This window comes from Apodemus sylvaticus, chromosome X, assembly GCF_947179515.1.
Source record: "Apodemus sylvaticus chromosome X, mApoSyl1.1, whole genome shotgun sequence".
Classification (NCBI taxonomy): domain Eukaryota; kingdom Metazoa; phylum Chordata; class Mammalia; order Rodentia; family Muridae; genus Apodemus; species Apodemus sylvaticus.
Genome location: NC_067495.1, coordinates 3,559,150 through 3,579,221, shown reverse-complemented (window position 1 = coordinate 3,579,221; position 20,072 = coordinate 3,559,150). Strand labels below are relative to the sequence as shown.

Here is a 20,072-nt window from a genome sequence, read left to right as displayed (position 1 = left end):
TTCCTTTCTCCTTTCTCCTTTTTCCTTTTTCCTTTTTCCTTTTTCCTTTTTCCTTTTTCCTTTCCTTTCCTTTCCTTTTTCCTTTCCTTTTTCCTTTCCTTTCCTTTTTCCTTTCCTTTCCTTTTTCCTTTCCTTTCCTTTCCTTTCCCTTTCCTTTCCTTTCCTTTCCTTTCCTTTCCTTTCCTTTCCTTTCCTTTCCTTTCCTTTTTCCTTTCCTTTTTCCTTTCCTTTCCTTTTTCCTTTCCTTTTTCCTTTCCTTTCCTTTCCTTTCCTTTTTCCTTTCCTTTCCTTTTTCCTTTCCTTTCCTTTTTCCTTTCCTTTCCTTTTTCCTTTCCTTTCCTTTTTCCTTTCCTTTCCTTTTTCCTTTCCTCTTTCCTTTCCTTTTTCCTTTCCTTTCCTTTTTCCTTTCCTTTCCTTTTTCCTTTCCTTTTTCCTTTCCTTTCCTTTCCTTTTTCCTTTCCTTTCCTTTCCTTTTTCCTTTCCTTTCCTTTCCTTTTTCCTTTCCTTTCCTTTCCTTTTTCCTTTCCTTTCCTTTCCTTTCCTTTCCTTTCTTCTTTTTTTTTTTTTTTTTTGAGACAGGGTTTCCCTGTATAGCCCTGGCTGACTTGGAACTCACTCTGTAGACCAGGCTGGCCTCAAACTCAGAAATCCACCTGCCTCTGCCTCCCAGAGTGCTGGGATTACAGGCGTGTGCCACCACCACCTGTCAGGATGATCTTTTCTATATAAATAATGTGGTTGCTGGCTATTACTTTAGAAATGAAAACTGACTCCTCACTAATAGTATAAAAGATAGTGCAGGTGGGTTGCACACCAAAACATGGGAAAGTAAACTACAAAGTTTTAAGACTTATTTTATGGAATAGACTAGGAATAAGAATAGTCCCTAATGTTTCCTTCTCTTCCATTACAACCTTCCTATGTATTCTTCTCTACCTCTCCCAAGAAATCCCAGAAATAGTCAAATTAGTTATTTACACAGAATTTGATTAAACCATAAAGTTTAAATAATGTGGAATAGATTTAATCTTACCCCTTTATATGAAATTAGACTATTTGCATTTAATATATACAAGGCTTAAGTGTTCCTTTCAGTTTTTAAATAACACTTATTTACATTATTTTTTTATAAATTTCACATTTTGCTTTGCATAAAATGAGTTTTACTGTACTACCAAGCAGAAATGCATGCATATGTTAAAAAGTTAAGCTATCTTATGTCTATATTCTTTCAGGGCTATTAAAGCATTTCAGGAGGTGCTTTATGTTGATCCCAGCTTTTGTCGAGCCAAGGAAATTCATTTGCGACTTGGGCTTATGTTCAAAGTGAACACAGACTATGAGTCTAGTTTAAAGGTAGGTTGTGGGTTTTTTCAAGATACAATGTCGTATTTCTGTGATGGTTATTGTTAAATATTAGAGCATTGAGACATGTTGAAACTTATATCGGATTTTCAAAGAAAATGTATTTAGGTGATGGAATTATTTATCAGGTATGAACTTGAAGAAAAATTGGGTTTCAAATACAAAGTGGTTTTGATAGAGCCATGTGGTAACTAATTATTCCATTAAACTTTCATTTTAAGTTTTGTTAAAGTCTGTCAGGAAAGGATATTGGAAAATCTGAGAAATTCTCTGAAGTAGTGATTGGCCACCATAGAGCCTACTTAATGTTGTATCTGTGACCTGGCCATTGAACTTTTTTTTTTTAAAAAAAATATATGACTATATACATTTATCCACTTCAACCAGCAGGCATGTCTTAAAAACAGTATTTACAAGGCATTCTGACTGTTGCTTTGTGGGTATAAATATTGTAAGGGAATGCTAGTTTATCGTCTGTTAAATATCTTCCTTTTTGTGGACATTCAGTATTTCTCCCAATTTTTCATTTTGCACTGAGTTGCTTCTACTGTCTTTGCCATTAGTACTAGAATTTTTGTTTAAAATGTCACTTCTTGGCATTACAAAAATATAGAATCTGAAAAGATAATTAGAAGTTTTAGGGACATGCATATGGTTTTATGAAGTTAATGATTATAAGGTTGTTAAGTTTTGTTGCATCCTATCATGATTCCTAAGACTGTGGTAAGGGAAGAGAAGGGAGATAAAGAATGACTTCACACTGGGATGTAATTTGAACTGTGAAGTTTTTGTTTTTTCTTACAATGAGTATTTTTTTCCATGAGTGTTTCTAATTTTTCAAGATTTTTAAAGTAGAAAATTATACAAACACTGTTTCTTCTCTAACCATTCATGACATTATAAGGGAAAATTCTAATGAGAGTTATGCACCTAAGAACATTAATACAAATAGATTGTAAAAAATGTAGACCACAATAGGTGATGGTAAGTGCAGTACAGTAATAGAAGTCAGCATACCTCCAGTAGTGTGAAGAATATAATATACCTGGAATTTACAATTTTCCATAGCTTACTGGTATTTTTAAAATACACTGTGGTATGTCATTGGCTTTGAAGTAGAAAATAAATTAGATATGTTACCTTACATATTTTAAAAGTTCCTCCTGGGTAGCCAGTTTTCATTAGCTATCAAGGTCTCTTACTTTGTTTTTATTACACAAAATAAACTTACTTGAGCAGTTTTCGATACTGTTAAAACATCTCCCTTAAGTTTCAAAATGGTTGGTAGTGGTTTAACAAACTTTATTTGGGATATTTATTGGGGTGGTAATGAAATGTGTCCCAAATTATAGAATGTAGCTATGCCTGAATATTAGTACAATGGTAACTTTAGTGATTGTATGGATAAAAATCTCTGTCTTCAAGAGATTTCCCTTTAATTAGGAGGTGTAGTGTTTCAAAACTAACTGGAAATATTTCTGCTTCCCTTTACACTCAACCAAAACATTCCTGTATAGTCAGGGTTAAGGTAAAGGTTAACTAATCTTGATCATGTTAGTCTTACCAAAAATGCTCTAAGTAAGGGCAGACTTCTTTTTATGAAGGGTTTTGATATATTTTTCTTTTTCACAATGTCAAGATTTTAATTTGATTCTTTTCCCTTGTATTGATACTCATTTTTGAAGGTTTCACTAAGTTATATTATGGAAATTTTTTTATGTCTACATTTTCTGTTCAAGAGCAGCTATTTTATTACTGTAAGTACATAGCATTCAGTAAGTGGAGTTAGAAATCAGAAGTACTGACTGCCTCCAGTTTTTTGACTAGTATTTTACCTCTGTCTGGATAAATGGAGAATTTCTATTGCTCTTCTATCACATCAAACTTTTTCATAGTACAATATGTTGGAATACATGCTTTTTAGGCTATAGTGTCAGCAGGTAAAATATTTTCCATTGAGTCTGACAACTTGAGTCAGTTCCTGAGGACCCACATGGTAGGAGAGAACAGATTGTTGCAGGTTTTCTTCTGACCTCCACACATGTGCACACAAAAATACAAATGAATTTAATTTAATTAAATACTTTAAAGATGAAGTTGTCTTCAAGATTAGTTGAGTAAATGGATCCGGAGTTTCATTAAAGATGATTTCCTTTTAGTTCTATGTTGATTTTTTTTTTTTTAAAGGAGATACTTTTATTGACATAACTGCAAGAAACCAGTGAACTGGACAGTAACTAGAACACTGTCTATGTTGATTTTTCTAAAAGCCGGTAGTCAAATACAGTATAAGTGATGGGTGTCCTTTTACATCTTTCATATAGAAAGACTTTGCACAGCAGTGATTTATGTGCCTAATATATACTACTGTCATTTTTTAATATTGCTTGGGGCTGGGGAGATGACTCAGTGGTTAAGACTACTGTTTGCTCTTCCAGAAGGACCCAGGTTCAATTCCCAGCAGCCACATGGCAGCTCGCAACTGTCTAACTCCTGTTCCCAGGAATTCCACACCCTCATATAGACATACATGCAGGCAAATACCGATGTACATTAAAAAAATATTAGTAATGCTTAATAGTTAATGATTGACATCCATTCATTCAGGAGAATGAACCTGTCTTCCTGTTAATTTTTTCAGATGTATTTTACTTTTCTTCCATTAGTTTGAAATAGACCTCATGGCGTTCTTAAATGTTTATCAAAGTAGATGTCATCATTAGAACAGTTAAACTCAGTCTTTGAGCAAGGCTCAAGTCCCTAAATATACTATTCCTACATAATGGAGGGATGAGGAAATGAATAAAAAGAATATTTTAGTAGTGAGGATACTGTGAATATTCCTTCTGTTACAGGTAAAATCTTTAAAAAATATTTTTGTGTTTGTGGAAGTATATACATAGATACAGCCACGTGTGCTTGCTTGGATGCAAAAGGAGACTGTCCTCCTAACACTCTCCACTTATCCCTTTGAGGTAGGATTTTCAGCTAGCATTTATAGCTTCTCAGCTAGGCTAGAAGCTACTAAGCTGCAGTAATTCTTTCTCTGTCCCATCCACAACTTAAGTTATATATAGGCATTCACAGAATACCCTGCTTGTTTGTTATATCCAAACTCCTGTCTTCATGGTTGTTCAGCAAATATTTGTAATTACTGAATTATCAGTCCAGCTCCACATCAGCTCTTCTCTACCTTATTTTCTTGATTTCTTCCTGAAGAGTGGTATAGCTTATACTTTTTGCATGATGAAAGCATTTATATAAAAATAATTTATTTTCTTATATGTTCCTTATCTATATGTGAAATACATTCCAGGGCCTCCTGTTTCAATCAGTAGTATTTAATATTTTTATCAAAATATATCTTCAAAACAGATTTGTTCTTTTCCGGAACTATGTAAACAGCTCTTGCTGCAAAGCAAATTTTGTTTTGAAATTTGGTCCTACCACATACCTTGTAACTAATTTTGTGTAGGGTATTGTACAATATCCTACACAAGTTGGATCTAATTGGCATTTAAACTTAGTTGGATGTATTTAGGGTTTGATTTTATTATCTTTTAGTGCTGTTAATGATAATTACAATTAATAAATAATAATTCATATGTATGTATTTAAAGCAGTGTGCTATATGACTGGTTTTTTAAAAGTGCACTGATGACTGGCTCTTTAAAAGTGCACTGATTCTGACTATATTATTAAAATTTGTTCTCGAATTTGAAATTAAAATAAGAACCATGTTTTTCAGTTAGTCAATACCAGTGCATCTGTTTAATATAATGATGAGGATAATCGAGAAATTCTAATGCTTACATATTTAAATATTATTAAAAAATATCAAATTAAGAGATTTTAGATTTGGAGAAACTTAGTTAGCTTAGTGCTTAAGAACACTTCCTATCCTTCCAGAGGACCTGAATTTTGGTCCTACCATCTATGATGGGTGGTTTACAACTGCCTATAAGTCCATCCTCATTTTATCGAGATCCAATACCCTCTTTCTATCCTTAGTGGGCATACATGCATGCACACTAACACATGCACATACTCTTAAACTTAAAATAACTCTTAATGCCCAAAAGAACATTGTGGTTGATCATTAGCAATCTGTCTTATTTATCTATTCTGTGCCTATGGGTCAGAGGAAAACTTGTAGTAGTTAGTTCTGTCTTACCACATGGGTTCCAGGGATTAAATTAGGTTATTGGCTCAATTTGAGTTTTTTTTTTTTTTTTTTTTAAAGTCAGAATTTATGGGTTGTTGCTAGTGTCTTTTTATAAATTGATATTTGAAGATAATAATTATCAAAGGTGTTACTATGAAAGGAATGAGGTAAGAATACAAAATACAGTTGAAGTAAAATAGATTGAACTCAAATAATACTTTTAAATAAAAAAAAATAAAAACATGGCACTTTATCAGGTACCATGTGTATGACTTAAATGATTACATAATCAAGTAGAAGAGGCTATAAAATGTTAAAATGCCTAGCTGCAAAGTAGACAAAAACGAATTAGCAGAGAAATTGGTTTCATTTGTTGTCTAAAAACACCTGATCACATTATTTCTCTGAATGCCTCAGAATATCATTTTATCCTATATTGAACATCATACTTTTATGTAATGTAGCAATTCACAATCTTTTTACCTTACTGGAAACTATTCATTTCTGGTTGTCTGATTAGATACATGATGATCTTTTAAAACAGAATCTTGACATGTAACTCAGGTTGGCTTTGATCTCATTGGCCTAGATCTTCTGATCCCCTGTCTCAGTGCTTAAGTTCTAGGGTTGCAGGTATGAGCTACAATATCTAGTTCAAAATTTGTGAATTTTATTCTCAGTTTTAAATGGTCATATATTAATACTGAAAAAAATAAACAAAGACAAGATATTCACCACTTTTCTAGAGATCACCTTTGAATTTATAAAATACTTTTTTTTATTATTGTAGATGCACAGATTGTTTCATGTAGTCAAGCTATTATGAACTCAAACACTTTCTAGGAATTTGAATATTATTTATTAATTTTATCCATAGTTTTAAATTTCAAAATATCCATGTTTTTTATTGATATTTTAACTTTACATTTTTGTTATTTCTGTCGTCTGGAGACAATGACAATAACTATTACTTATTTCATACCTGACGTATTCTGATTCCTTCTTGAAGTTCATTTCTTACCTTTTCTGATATTTTGAAAATTCTGGTTTTAGAGTGGTTTGAGAGAGATTATCTCATGCATATGATTTACCTTTTGAAAAGGTAATTGGAAAGTTCCCCATGCCCTCCAGTAATTTAAAAAATATGTTTTGGAAGCTTGAAATCTTAAGATATAGTGATTTGTCCTATAGAGAGATAATAAGTAAAAAATTCTTCACGAAAGGATCCTACATAGTATTAGTGTGTCATTGAATCTGTATTTGCTAATTCTTTGAGTTGGTTGTAACAAATAGAGTCAGTGAGAAAGGCCTATTAATTATACTTTGGAACTTTTTATTTAATGAACTTCATACTCTACTGTCTTTGTTATTGGTAGCAGTGTCACTAATTCTAGGATGAAGTCTATAAAGTTGTGTTCATTACCACATATTAAGCCTTATGAGAGACATCTTAATACTTGGTTTGTGTGCATGTGTGTGCAGGGTGCATCTGGGGGTCGGGTGGGTGAGGGTTGTGTATTTAAACATATATTAAAAACCATGAGAATAGTTTTCTTCTAAGATTTTTTCCTACTTGCATTGTGTATTTCTTGCTGCAGATTAACTATTGGCTCTTTATGATATTGTAAGATTTTGCTTGACTTATTATACTCAGCAGAAATACAAATTATGATTATGGAAATTGGAAACCACTTCTTAAGATCGAAACCTTAAACCTTCAAACAGTACAACCCTGTTTTCCATTGGATAGAACACCGCTGTTCCTTTTGACATGATGCCATTGCTGACTGCTTTCTTATGTTTTCCCTCTCATTTGTGGAAGGCAATATCTTTTCTTTCCTTGTTCCTTTTTCTATTACTTGTCAATTTTTACCTAGTGATTAATTAATTGATTTATGTGGCCATTTAATAATAGTTGCTTCACTTTCCCTGTCAAATTTTGTGTTACTATTTGAGATTGTCTGAGTTCGATGATAGGTTCTCCATATAGAATGTAGAAAAAAAAATGTCTGAAATACTTTAGTATTTATGAAATATGTTTGTAATCTTCCTAAAGACTTGTATATGTGGCAATAAGTATATCCTATACAGGAGAGTTAGAGTAATTACAATAAGTCACAGTTTTCTTTCCTAGATGTTTTAAGAGGCAAACTCAGTTATAATTAAAAAGTGACTATTAGTATTTACTCATGACTTAAATTTGTAGTTATTTTTGGTGTTAAACTGCAGCTTTATGAGCAGTAAATATATCTAACTTCACCTTTAAAAAATTATATTTGAAATAACATTTTAGGGGCTAGAGAGATGGCTCAAGGGTTAAGAGCACTGACTGCTATTCCCAAGATCCTGAGTCCAAATCCCAACAACCACATGGTGGCTCGCAACCATCTGTAGTGGGATCTGATGCCCTCCCTTAGTGTACCCAAACAGAAAGTAAATAAATAAATCTTTAAGAAAAAGAAAATATCATTTTACAGTAAAAATTATGTACATGCCAGCTTTATTTTGATATAGCTATAATTTATTCACTCTGAAAATAATTTGAAAATGAGGTTGCCTCATTCTGTCATTTGTGTGTACACATTGGACACATACTATGTCTAGTATTTTGGGGGGGGCTGGGTTTGTGAACACAGGGCTTCTTTGTGTAGCTTTGGCTGTCCTGTCCTACTTGCTGTATAGACCAGGTTAGTCTTGAACTAAGGGGTCCACCTGCTTCTGTCTCTCTAAAGTGTGGGCTTCCCCCTGCTAACTATTAAATTTTTAATGAGTCACTTCTACATTTGCAAAATACAGTAACAGTGAATATTGGGAAACTAAATGGAATGGGTATATGGGGAAAAGCTGAGTTAGAGCAGAAAGACAAATGGGTTCTCAGAGATTCCATGACAGTTAATTCAAGGGAGGCTTAGTTTGGTCTATAGACTGAATTGATACAGTTCATTATTGCAAAGAAGAAATAGGGACAGAAACCTGAGGTGGCAGAGAATAGATAGGATGCAGAAAGTACCTCAGTGAAGATTTCATAGCTTTCCAAACACTACTACCTGCTGAGGGACATATATTCAAACACTTTAGCTTGTGGGGGACATTTTACATCCAAATTACTACAGTCAGTTTCATGCCTAAAATAAGTGATAAAGAAAAACAGAAGGTTTTGAATTTGGAAAGTGAAAATTCTGTGCATGGTGATAAGTGATGAGTATATTGAGTTGGAGTTACACAAGGGCAGTCAGGTGGTATAGGCCCAAGCCCAGAACCAGAAAAAAATAGAAAGACAATTTGAGTATCAGTAATATATAATGTATTTTGTCTTGTTCTGTTAAAGAAACTTTGAAGAGAGATAAGTCTGGCATAATTTCAAAGAGAGCTCCCTTTTGTTCAGTGAGCATGGTCGGGAGGTAGCTATTAGAAGACCTTAATATGCCATAGTCTTTCCTTGAGCAGTCACAATAATTCTGTAGATTGGGAGGAGCTAAGTTTGAAGACTTTAACAGGATGTTAGTCAGATCAGCTTAATCAAGAATGTCTCCTGTGCCTTTTTATAACCAATTTCAGAGATCAAATCTATAAGTATCCTATAAGCCTACATTTCTCTTGCTTTATATTAATTTTTTTTAAAAAATAATTATAGCTTTAGAAGTCTATAACAGTAAAACTTTGATGTTTAACAGCATCAAGCCCTGTTTTTAATGGCCGGGAAAATAACAAGTTCTTCAGTCTGAAATATTTCTTTACTTATTATCATATTCTCTCTCTCTCTCTCTCTCTCTCTCTCTCTCTCTCTCTCTCTCTCTCTCTCTCTCTCTCTCTCTCTCTCTCTCTCTCTCTGTGTGTGTGTGTGTATGAGTGTGCGTGCCTGCTACAGTCTGTACTCTATTTCCTTAACACGTTAAAAAAAATGGAAACCTTGTAGCATACCAACTTTAGTGAGCTTTACATGTAGTACTAAAGCCATAGTAGAGGACCTGCTATAAAATAAAAGACTGGTAATTTGCTAACATGTAACTCTTTTTTTTTTTTTTTTTTGTTTTTCTATATATAGCAATGGTGTCCTGGCCTCTGCTTCTGAGTGCTGGGATTAAAGGCATGCAGCACTGCCACCTGGCACTAACATATAATTCTTAAGAGACTGTGTCTATCTTCATTGAACACAGATATTTATCCACCATGTCTGTATGTTCTGAAATAATGGTCTCTAGAGACAAGCATACAATGTAAAAACCCCAGAATAGTGGCATTTAACACTGCTGGTGGTATATCACAATGATATGCACATTGTTACTCTGGTTTGAACTCTTGCCTTATCAAAACATCCTGGATTGGCCTTAGAATCCAAATATTGCTCCAAATTAATAATTTACAAGTAAATGGGGAAAATCATCACTTATCCGTAAGATTTGGAATAGAGAGACTCTAAAACTAGAAATGAAGCGCATTAAAGAGAAAATTTAATACTTGTTTTACTTGTAATTATGTGGATTTAGACTTTAGGCTTAAATAAGTTATTCAATTATAAATAGTAATTATTTTGTAATTACATATACATATTTAATTTTCATATACATGTATATATGCTGAATTTTCTTCTATCTTTTCTCTTCAGAATTGTAGTTTTTAATTGATGGACCATTGATTTGATTGCTGTGTTTAATATTTTTGATAACTATGTAAATATATGACCAAAATGACTCATGCCAGATTTCTCTGCAGAATTTTGGATGCTGATAGGTGATCTTCGTTTCAGTGTTTCAGTGAAACCAGTAAAACTCCAGACTCTCCTCTTCAAGGCTGTTTTCTTTTTTCAGTTCTTGCTTTTCTTCCCCAGAGAGGAAAGGCATGCTTTCTGTGAAATATAAATTTCTTTTTGCAGGCTAGATGAGACTTAAAAATACAGTATAGTCTGAAAGTGTGATTGCTATGCTGATCTTTCTATTTAGAGGAAAGCCTGCTTTGCTTTCATACTACTTAAATATCTTAAAATAGACTGTTTTCTATTGCTTTGGTGGTATACCAAAGGGCTGTTTGAAGATATACAATCATTTGTGTATTAGATGTTGAAGGTTTTTCTTTCAGTTTTTTAATTCAGTCAAGTGTCACATATAGCTTTAAAACAGCTGCGCCCATAGTGTGTTTTTGTCCTTAGGTCACTAGAGGGTTTCAAATAAATATTGGTTGATTAAGCATTTAAGATTTTGTGTTTGTAGTTATGTTATAGTTTAGCCATTTAGAAGTTACTGAAAGCCTTAAAATTTAAGAAAGCTACAAATGCAGAGGCTAGCTTGATTTTGCATATATATATATAGCAGATGTTTGTAATTGTATATACAATTGTTAATTCCATTATCAAATAATTTTCTATCTTTCCTTTTCATATACTGTTGGATAACTGACAGCTTATTCTTACTAGTTGAAGATTTGAATTCACCAAGTTCAGTTTTATTGCTTCCATGTTGAAATATAATACTTAATACTTGGTGATAATATTTCTCTTAATGAAAATTATTAAGGCTTACATCTAAAATTAATTCTTAGGGCTTACATCTAAAAGTTGCCATCATGAGTATCAGCCATTTTTATACGATTTACTTACGATTTAAATGTTGATATTAACATGGATTTTTTTATGTTTGCTTGTAGTAGGGCTGTGTAATACTGCTAAACCACTAAGCTTAATATCACCTGAGGAATTAAACAAATTGTATACATACATTCTAAAAAGACAGATTGGTTTTACTCTTCATGACCATTCTCATAATGAAACTTCTCCTTTCCAAAGTTTAAATATCATTTTAAGATAAAAAATAGCTGGACAGTACACTTAGATTTTGACTTTAGCATTCTTTTAGTATATGTGCTGCCAAAGCGAGCACTTGACTTAGCATTCTTAAAAAGGATGACACAATTGAGTGTTTGCCTGGAGAAAAGGCGACCCTAGGTTTGATCACCAGAGTTGTTTCAAAAAAATACATTTAAAAAGATGCATTGTATTTAAATTGCTTTGTAACCACACTTCCCATTTATTTGAATACTTAAAATCTAAAGCTTTTTCATAAATAAAAAGATACATGATAATTTGATAAGATTGAGTTCAAATTCTCTGTTCTTACCTGCTTCAAGTAAATAACCCAACAATAAATATATCTCAATTGAGAGCATTAAATGTACAAAGTAATTCTCATTCATTGGTTAGTAAATTCTATTTGTGGAACATAGCTCTACTATTTTATTAAGATCTGACATACCTGAAAAATATTTTAAGATCTTTTCATACAACTCTTAAATTTTTAATGGATTGACTTTCTTTCATTTGCAGCATTTTCAGTTAGCTTTGGTTGACTGTAATCCCTGCACTTTGTCCAATGCTGAAAGTAAGTACTAAATATCTTTTGATACGTGTGTTCAGATCAGTTTGTTACAAATGATAACAATACTTAAAATCATATTAACAAAGTCTGTGTAGTTTATTTCTTCAGTTATTGAGAATAACTATGGGTTGATGTGACTACTTTACACATAGAATTTGGGATATTAAATATTGTGACTTAGCTAGTTTGTAGTCTGTCTGAAACAGATATGTTTGTTCATGAAACAGATATGTTTGTTCATGAACAAGGTTGATTTTTTTTTAATAGCTTTCTATTTAATTGACTTAGAGTGATTGCAAATAGCATTTGCCAAATCACTCAGTAGATATGCAAAGGTTTATGTGGGAGCTCACTGACAGTGCACTGAAGAAATTGAAAAGACTTTAACTGTATTATATTTTCATATATCATATGCAAAGTTTGAGGTGACGTTTTCCAGTTAATTAAAGAAGAATGCTGTTCTCAACTGTGTTCTGATTCAGTGGTTTTCCTTATTTTCTTTTTCTGTATAGATTTCTTTTCCAGGGGTTGATAGCTTGATATGTTTAACAGCATGTATGTTTTAGTGTCCCTTTAAAATAACCAATTTGATAATTGAAGAATACTTTTCAAAATTTATCTAGACTTTTTTAAAAAAACATATTTCTTGAAAAATCAAATAAGAGAAACTGACTAACATATGAAAATTTAATTCTGTAGATTTTGTGTGGAAGTAACCATTTTGCTATAAATGATTTGGGTATTCTATTCCTTTCATTCGTTCTATTTACTCTTCCTCCTTCCTCTTTCATCTTCCTTCCTTAAGGGAAAAGTTGAAAGAGAACAGTTGAAAAACATTGTTGTATTAACCTGAATACTAAAGTTGAAGCATAAAGAGTTCGGTTGAAGGGTACAGATTTAGCACCCAGCTACACTGTCATTCTGTCTTCTGATTTAGACAGCAGTATAGAAAAATGTTATTGACAAGTAGTTTCATTGTTTTGAAATGCCTATGGGAAGTTTTTGATTAGTGACAAGTTGCAGAATTTTTATATGACATGGGCAACCTGCAGTTGTAGTTCTGTAGTAGAGCACTGTGCTTCCCCAAAAGAAGTCTAAGGTAAAGCGAGCTTTGGAAAGTTTCTGTAGGAAAACTGTTTTAGCAGTATTTAAGAAATGTAAGTTACTGTTTATAATTTGAAATGCAGGATCGTGGTGATGTGAGACATTTGTTACAAGATTGCCTCAGGATACTATAGTCTCCTGGTATTAAATTTGCTAATTCTGAATGAACTTAGTCTCACGTCCTTTTGTGGCCATATTAGTTTATCTTAAGTATAATTTGGTGATGAAGTTTTTTTGTTTTGTTTTTGTGTTTTTGTTTTTTTCCTCTATTTCAAAGAGGACTTTAAGTAATTTAACTGTATGGTATTTTTCATACTATAAAAGTTAACATTGGACTTAGTAGTTCTTGGAATAATGAGATCCCTTTTATTAGTCCTTAAGATGGCCTAGAAGAAATTTATAGAGTGTCAGTAGAACATCAAGTAGCTAATACTTCGTTTTGATTTTTTCAATTACCATCTCTTATTAGACAACAGTATAAAATGTTATTGGCAATAAGTTTTAGTATTTTAGAAGACTCAATCTCTTCTTGCTATAATAGCCTGTCTGTCACATAATAAGGAAATAATTCAAGCGGAATTTTGTACAAGAACTGCACTATAGTAGGCAGAGAGGAGTATGTAAAGGCCATTAAATATCTCCTTCCAGACCTTGCCCACACTGTCAGAGTCATTATTTCAGAAATCTACATTGATAACAAGTCTCTCTGAAAACTTGAGCATAGCTTTGGACCTTGTTTTTTTTTTTTTTTTTTTTTTTTTTTTAAACAAATGTACACAAGCTATATTTATGTAATTTTGAGAGTGTCTAACAGTACTTGAAATCAATGTATAAACTTGAAAGAGAGATAACATAAAATACAAGTTTAAAAGAGGAAAGAGAAGGGAGAGAGGGAGAGACAGAGAGACACATATCAATCTTTATTCTTGGTTTGCTTTCATACATGGGTGATAGAATATCAGGAAGGAGGAGAAATAAAAGCCAAAATATTCCCTTTTTATTTTCTACATTTATGTATCCTAGGACTATTCAGTAGTTTTCTTCCCAGTGATTTGACTTGTTTGGTTTGAATGATGAAATCTAATTCTGAAGCACTAAAAGAAAAAGAAATCAGGCAACCATTTCTGTGTTACTACCATGATCATTCTTCCCTATAACTTCTTAGGGTTTTTATGTGTAATATAACACATAAACATATAACAATATAAGTCTGATACAGCTCTTTTGTTTTAATAGATTTTGTGTTAGATAATGACTTTAATACACATTCGACTTTTTAACCTGACTTAACGTACTGTTTTGAAATGTAAAAGTTTTATAAGATTTCCCTATTTACTTAATGTTGTCATTTTAAACTTTATATAAAGTATATACTCATTTGCCATATCTGTTAATATTATTAATAATAACACATTTTTGATAATCAATAATGATTAATATGGCTTATCCTATTTGTTCTTCATTATGGTTGTACATTTTTTTATTAAAAGCAGTTAACAGTTATTCTATTACTTAAATCTGTGTAATATAAGCCATGCTTGTATTCTGTAATGTCATTCTTGCCTAATTTTCCCCAAATCTTGCTGTACTGTTAGTGACTTGTTTTTGTTTTCTATCATTCTTTATAGTTCAGTTTCACATTGCCCACTTATATGAAACCCAGGTAAGTGTTTAAATTTACCCAAGTGAAAACGAAATATACAGTATCACTTATAACCATGAACCAATGAAATTAAGTGTATGCAGGGAATTTAATACAATTTTGGGAATTGCCACATGCATATATACTCATAAGTTTAGTTAGTATGTTGCTTCATCAGTTGATACAAAAGAAACTTGATATATCCAGAGAAGAATCACTTATAACTTGCCTATAAACTTAATTTGGTAGTTCTCGTAGTTGCGTTTACTATTTCTTTTGTGGTGATGAATGCTTTATTCTCTTGTAGATGCTTATTATAATATGATGTTTTTAAATGATTTTTTTTTATCAATCACCGTGTATCTGAGTGTGTCTGTCTGTCTGTCTGTCTGTCTGTCTGTCTGCCTGCCTGCCTGCCTGCCTGCCTGACTGACTGACTTTTTGTACACATGCTTGCAAGTGTCCTTGGATTGATGGGAAGTTGTAAACCACCTGACATGTGTGCAGAGACTACAACCACAGTCTTCTTCAAGAGCAATAAGCACTCAGCTTTCTTTCTAAAGTTTTATTTATTTTGATTGTTTTGAGAAGGATCTCACAATGTAGTCTAGGTTGCCTTCAGCTTACTATCCTTCCACCTTAGCATCCTCAGGCAAAGGTTATAGTTGTTTTGTCAACTGTCTATTCTCACTTGTGATTGGTGCTGATTTGCCATGTTCAGTGAACTTCCATTTCAAGGAAGAATTCCCCTGCAATTTTTTCTTTGTATTTATTTATTACTAAACCTTTAATGCAGTTATCATTGTTTTGTACATGGTATGAGGCAAAAGCCACTTCATGTTTCTTGCTATGATGCAAACACTTCCAAGCATGTCACTGTTTTATATTTCTTGTTTTTACAGCATGATGTATTTTCTATTTCTGTCTCTGGTCTTCATGCTACTTTGTAGCCCCAACCATTTCTGTTATGTGTTAGATGTCCGACAATATCGTTTTGGTTGAAGGAATTAGATTGAATATGTTAGCCCTTATCCTACTTGACTTTTAACTTTTGTAGACTAGATTAGATTAATGTCTTAGGGATTAGTTGAGTTTATGAACAGAAGTATAGTTAAGAAGTACTAATATAATCTCAGTGCACAGTTCTCTAAAATGCTCCCTCATAATGTATTTATATAATATAGGTCCTTAGTTGTTTCCAATGCTGCTTATTAATTTCATTTGTTATGTAGAATGAGTCAACAGGTTGATTAGACATTAACTTTCATATTGAATGTGTTGATGTCAGATCATAGGGTACATGATTTTCCTGTGGCTCATATAGCCAGTTTTTTATTTCTCCCTACAGTCTCTAGATTTATTTTATTCAGGCAGTTACATGGTAGTAGTAATAAGAATAAAAGCCACTGCAACATATTGTTCTATGAAATGTAATTTAAAAGCAATGTTTGCAAGGTTTCTACATTTTCACTTTGAAGGTGTTTTAATTTGCCTATGGAACTTGAAAATACTGTAAGCATTGAATACTATATTTATGGCAGTATTTTTTTATTATTAAATTTATAGATGTCATAAATATTTCATAATCTTTCATGTTCTGGAACGATTATGTTCATAACAGGATTTTAATTACTTTTGTACCTGTGATTTTTATTATAGTTTTTTTGGGGGGGTCTATATTATTAAGTTTCTGGGGAACTTGCTAAGCAGACAAATTATACTTTTGAATGGAGAGTACTCTGCTGTCTTTAATATTAAGTAAAATTGGGGTGATTTACATTATTAAATGAGTTGAGATGATTTTAGCTATTGGGTGTTGGCAAATACTTAAAGGGTCATATTTTAATGATACATTCTTACAGTGGGTGTTATTACTAGCGTTATATACAGTGGAAATGCCTAATTGAATCTACCTGGTGTTAAAAAGAAATATCAGTAATAGAATCAGCACTTTTAGCTAGTTTTTTTTAATGTGCCAATATATAATAAATATCATATGATTCTTAATATTGGAATAATTTTATATTTGTTTTATTTTTTCTAAATTTCTTTATCTGCTCTTTAGAGGAAGTATCATTCTGCAAAAGAAGCTTATGAGCAACTTTTGCAGACAGAAAACCTTTCTGCACAAGTAAAAGCAACTGTCTTACAACAATTAGGTATGTAATTGAAGGATGTCTTAGATGTTCTTCTATATTTTTTTTTTTCATAGTTGGTAAAAGTTAATCTGAACCCTCTGCTAAGCATTTCCCTTCTTAGTCTCTATACTGTAATTCTTGGATATACATGGTCCTTTTAAATTCTGAAAATTCTCTTAAATTAGAAAATTCTTCCCAACCGTTGGGTGAGAAGGCATTAGAACTTCCTTTGTACCAGGTTCATTTATAATTCATGTCCAGTGAAGTTAACGGATTTACCTACAGTCATTTAGTGGTTTATGACCTTCCTTTCACAGCTTCATCAGTATTAATCACTAAAATAATTATCTTAAAATTACACAAACTGTAGCACACTACAGGTTTTACAATTATGCTGTCCTATTTAATGTTAAATATTGAGGATATGTAACCATTTAGGTTTTTGGATTACTGTCTTGAAAAGAGAGCAAAGAAACCCTTCAGTATTTGATTTTGTTACCTGATTATTGGGGAGTTCCGCCCCCCCTCCCCTATTGTGTATTTGAGTTCTTTGTTTTGTTTGTTTCTGGTCTGGAAAAATGAGTTGTCAGTTTTTAACTAACATTGTATATGTGTATTTTTATTTTAGTTGTTTAATGTAGTTTTGAAGTTAAAGTTCCATTTATTGTGATTGACTATATATTAATAATAACATTATCTATTGTCTTGTCACAGCAATGACATTATCCACTCTCTTGTCACAACCAAGGCATCTTATAAAAAGAAGGGTTTGTTTTGGGATTGTGGATCTAGAAGGATAAGAATATATCACAACATGGCAGTAGGCAGGCATGTTGGCAGGAAAAACTGAAAGCACCCATCTCCAACCATAAAGAGGAGCCAGAAAGTAGAAGAGGAGCAGCAGATAGATGAGAGAGAAAACCTTAACTTGGAGATAATGATGACAGGGAGCTTTTGAAACCTCAAAGCCCACCCAAGAGACATACTTCCTCCAGCAAGGCCATACCTTCTAATCCTACCCAACTGGTGTCACAAACTAGGAACCAATATTCAAATGCCCCATTAATACCACCTCCTCTTCATAGGAAACCTTTGCTTTTACATTTTAATTTTGTTTATTAGTATTTTATTTGATGGTCTGTTGACATGGCTCAGCAGTTTAGAGCACTGACTGCTCTTCTGAAGGTCCTGATTTCAATTCCCAACAACCACATGGTGGCTCATAGCCATCTGTATTGAGATCTGACACCCTCTTCTGGGGTGTCTGAAGACAGCTACAGTGTACTCATATATAATAAATAAATCAATCTTTTTATAAAAAAATATTTGAATTGTCTGTATTTTTAAGAATTATAAGAGTATCAAAATACTTTTAGTGTTTGAGTAATGTGAATTTTTATCATTAAATTTAAACATGTTGCTAGTATAGTGAAAAAGTTTTTTCTTTTTCACTTGGTAAAACACGTGATGCTTTCAAAGTTATTTACCTCTCAGTTAATGCATAAATATAAATGTTTTTATCTACCTTATTTCTAGTTGTTTTCCATGCATTTTTTAGCTTCATAGAAGAATATATATATATATATATATATATATATATATATCCTTCCTATCTACCAATCAAATTACTATCTTTCTAATACACACACACACACTTTTTAGAAATAGATTGGAATATTATGGTTTTATTTTGTCTGATTCATAAATCACATCACTTTTGACAATGGTTTATTAAATTTCAGAATATAAAAGTAACTCGTGATTTTGTGTAATTATGTCTGCTTCATAGAAACTTGCTTTCTGTTTCTGGGCCAGTTCCTATTAGAGGCCATTTCTTTAGTTCCTGCTTTAAAAACAAGCAAAAACAAAGAAATCTGATGGGGACAGGGGACAGTGCACTTGCAGGCACGCACACACACACACACACACACACACACACACACACAGGTGCCATGGAGTGCACTTGCAGGCACACACACACACACACACACACACACACACACACAAACACACGTGCCATGGCAGAGCTTTGGCTATCAGAAAGGCACCTACACCCTTCAGGAGGTCATTCTTTTTTTCTCCCAGGGATTGAATTTATGTGCTCAGGCTTATACATCGTGAGACATATGCCCTGTGCTGGACACCCCCGCCCCCATCTTGTTCTTACTAGTAATAGGAAGAGATGGGAAGTGTGGTTTGATTTTTGTTTTGTTTTTAATTTTGCTAAAACATGGTAACTTATTTTGTTTAAGATAACTTTGGGTACAAACCAAATGTCAAACACCAAGAGTCTTGATGTAGACTGTGTACAAAGAATAAAATATATAAAACAAAATTGTATACATTGCAGAGATTTGTAATTGAAATGTGATCTATTGGCAAACTTAACCAAATCCATTTCAATGATTTAGAATACAGTATTCCATGATGGGCTTCTTTGTTCCTCCCTCCCTCCCTCCCTCCCTCCCTCCCTCCCTCCCTCCCTCCCTCGCTTGCTTCTTTCTTTCTTTCTTTCTTTCTTTCTTTCTTTCTTTCTTTCTTTCTTTCTTTCTTTCTTTCTTTCTTTCTTTCTTTCTTTCTTTCTTTCTTTCTTTCTTTCTTTCTGCTTGATTAACTATTAAGTTTATTTTTCCAATTTTGCACTTACATGTGTATGGTTGTTTTGCTTGCATTTATGTTGGTGTGCCAAGAGCATATCTAGTGCCCTCCAAGGCCTTTAATACCAGCAGTAGCAGACAGATCTCTGACTTTAAGGTCATTCTTGTTTAGTCCACCTACATCTCCACAATCCAAAAAAATTAAAAAAGTAGTAAGCATTGGATATCTTGGAATTAGATATACAGAAGATTATAAACCACCATGTGGTAATGGGAATTGAAACTAGGTTTTCTCAAAACCAAAGAAACCCACAGCCCAGTGTTCTTAACTGCTGAGCCATCTCCATATTCGTAGAAAACTTTATTACTCTTAACTTTTGAATAGTTCTTAGTTTTATTTTTCAAATTTTAGTATTTTATAATCTTTTCTAGTCTTTATTTTAAATACAAAGTGAATTATGTTTATTAAGGAGGTGGATTTTGTGTAAATGTTAACTGAACTATCATTAGTTATTTATTTGTTAGAAACAGATGTTGGGTTAATAGAATGTCTTGGAAATTCTTTGGACTTAAATATCATGTGGAATAGTATGTATGATGTTTCTATGTTCTTTGTACAAGAAAATGACTGCTGATAGCCAATACAGCCTTGCTATTTATAATTTTGATCAATTATATGCACATTTAAAGTGG

The 20,072-nt window shown here is 32.6% G+C and overlaps 1 protein-coding gene across 16 annotated transcripts in view; it reads left to right on the top strand.

The window, feature by feature from the left end:
• The first annotated feature begins 1,240 nt into the window (after nt 1-1,240).
• Nucleotides 1,241-20,072, top strand: part of Kdm6a (lysine demethylase 6A) — a 59,049-nt gene continuing 40,217 nt past the window's right edge. For all 16 annotated transcript variants that reach the window (XM_052170417.1, XM_052170411.1, XM_052170405.1 and 13 more), the window contains exons 1-4: nt 1,241-1,356; nt 11,847-11,901; nt 14,631-14,665; nt 16,710-16,803. In XM_052170417.1, coding sequence (XP_052026377.1) covers nt 1,318-1,356; nt 11,847-11,901; nt 14,631-14,665; nt 16,710-16,803 — 223 coding nt within the window. In that variant the 5' untranslated portion in view covers nt 1,241-1,317. The remainder of the gene's footprint in view (nt 1,357-11,846; nt 11,902-14,630; nt 14,666-16,709; nt 16,804-20,072) is intronic.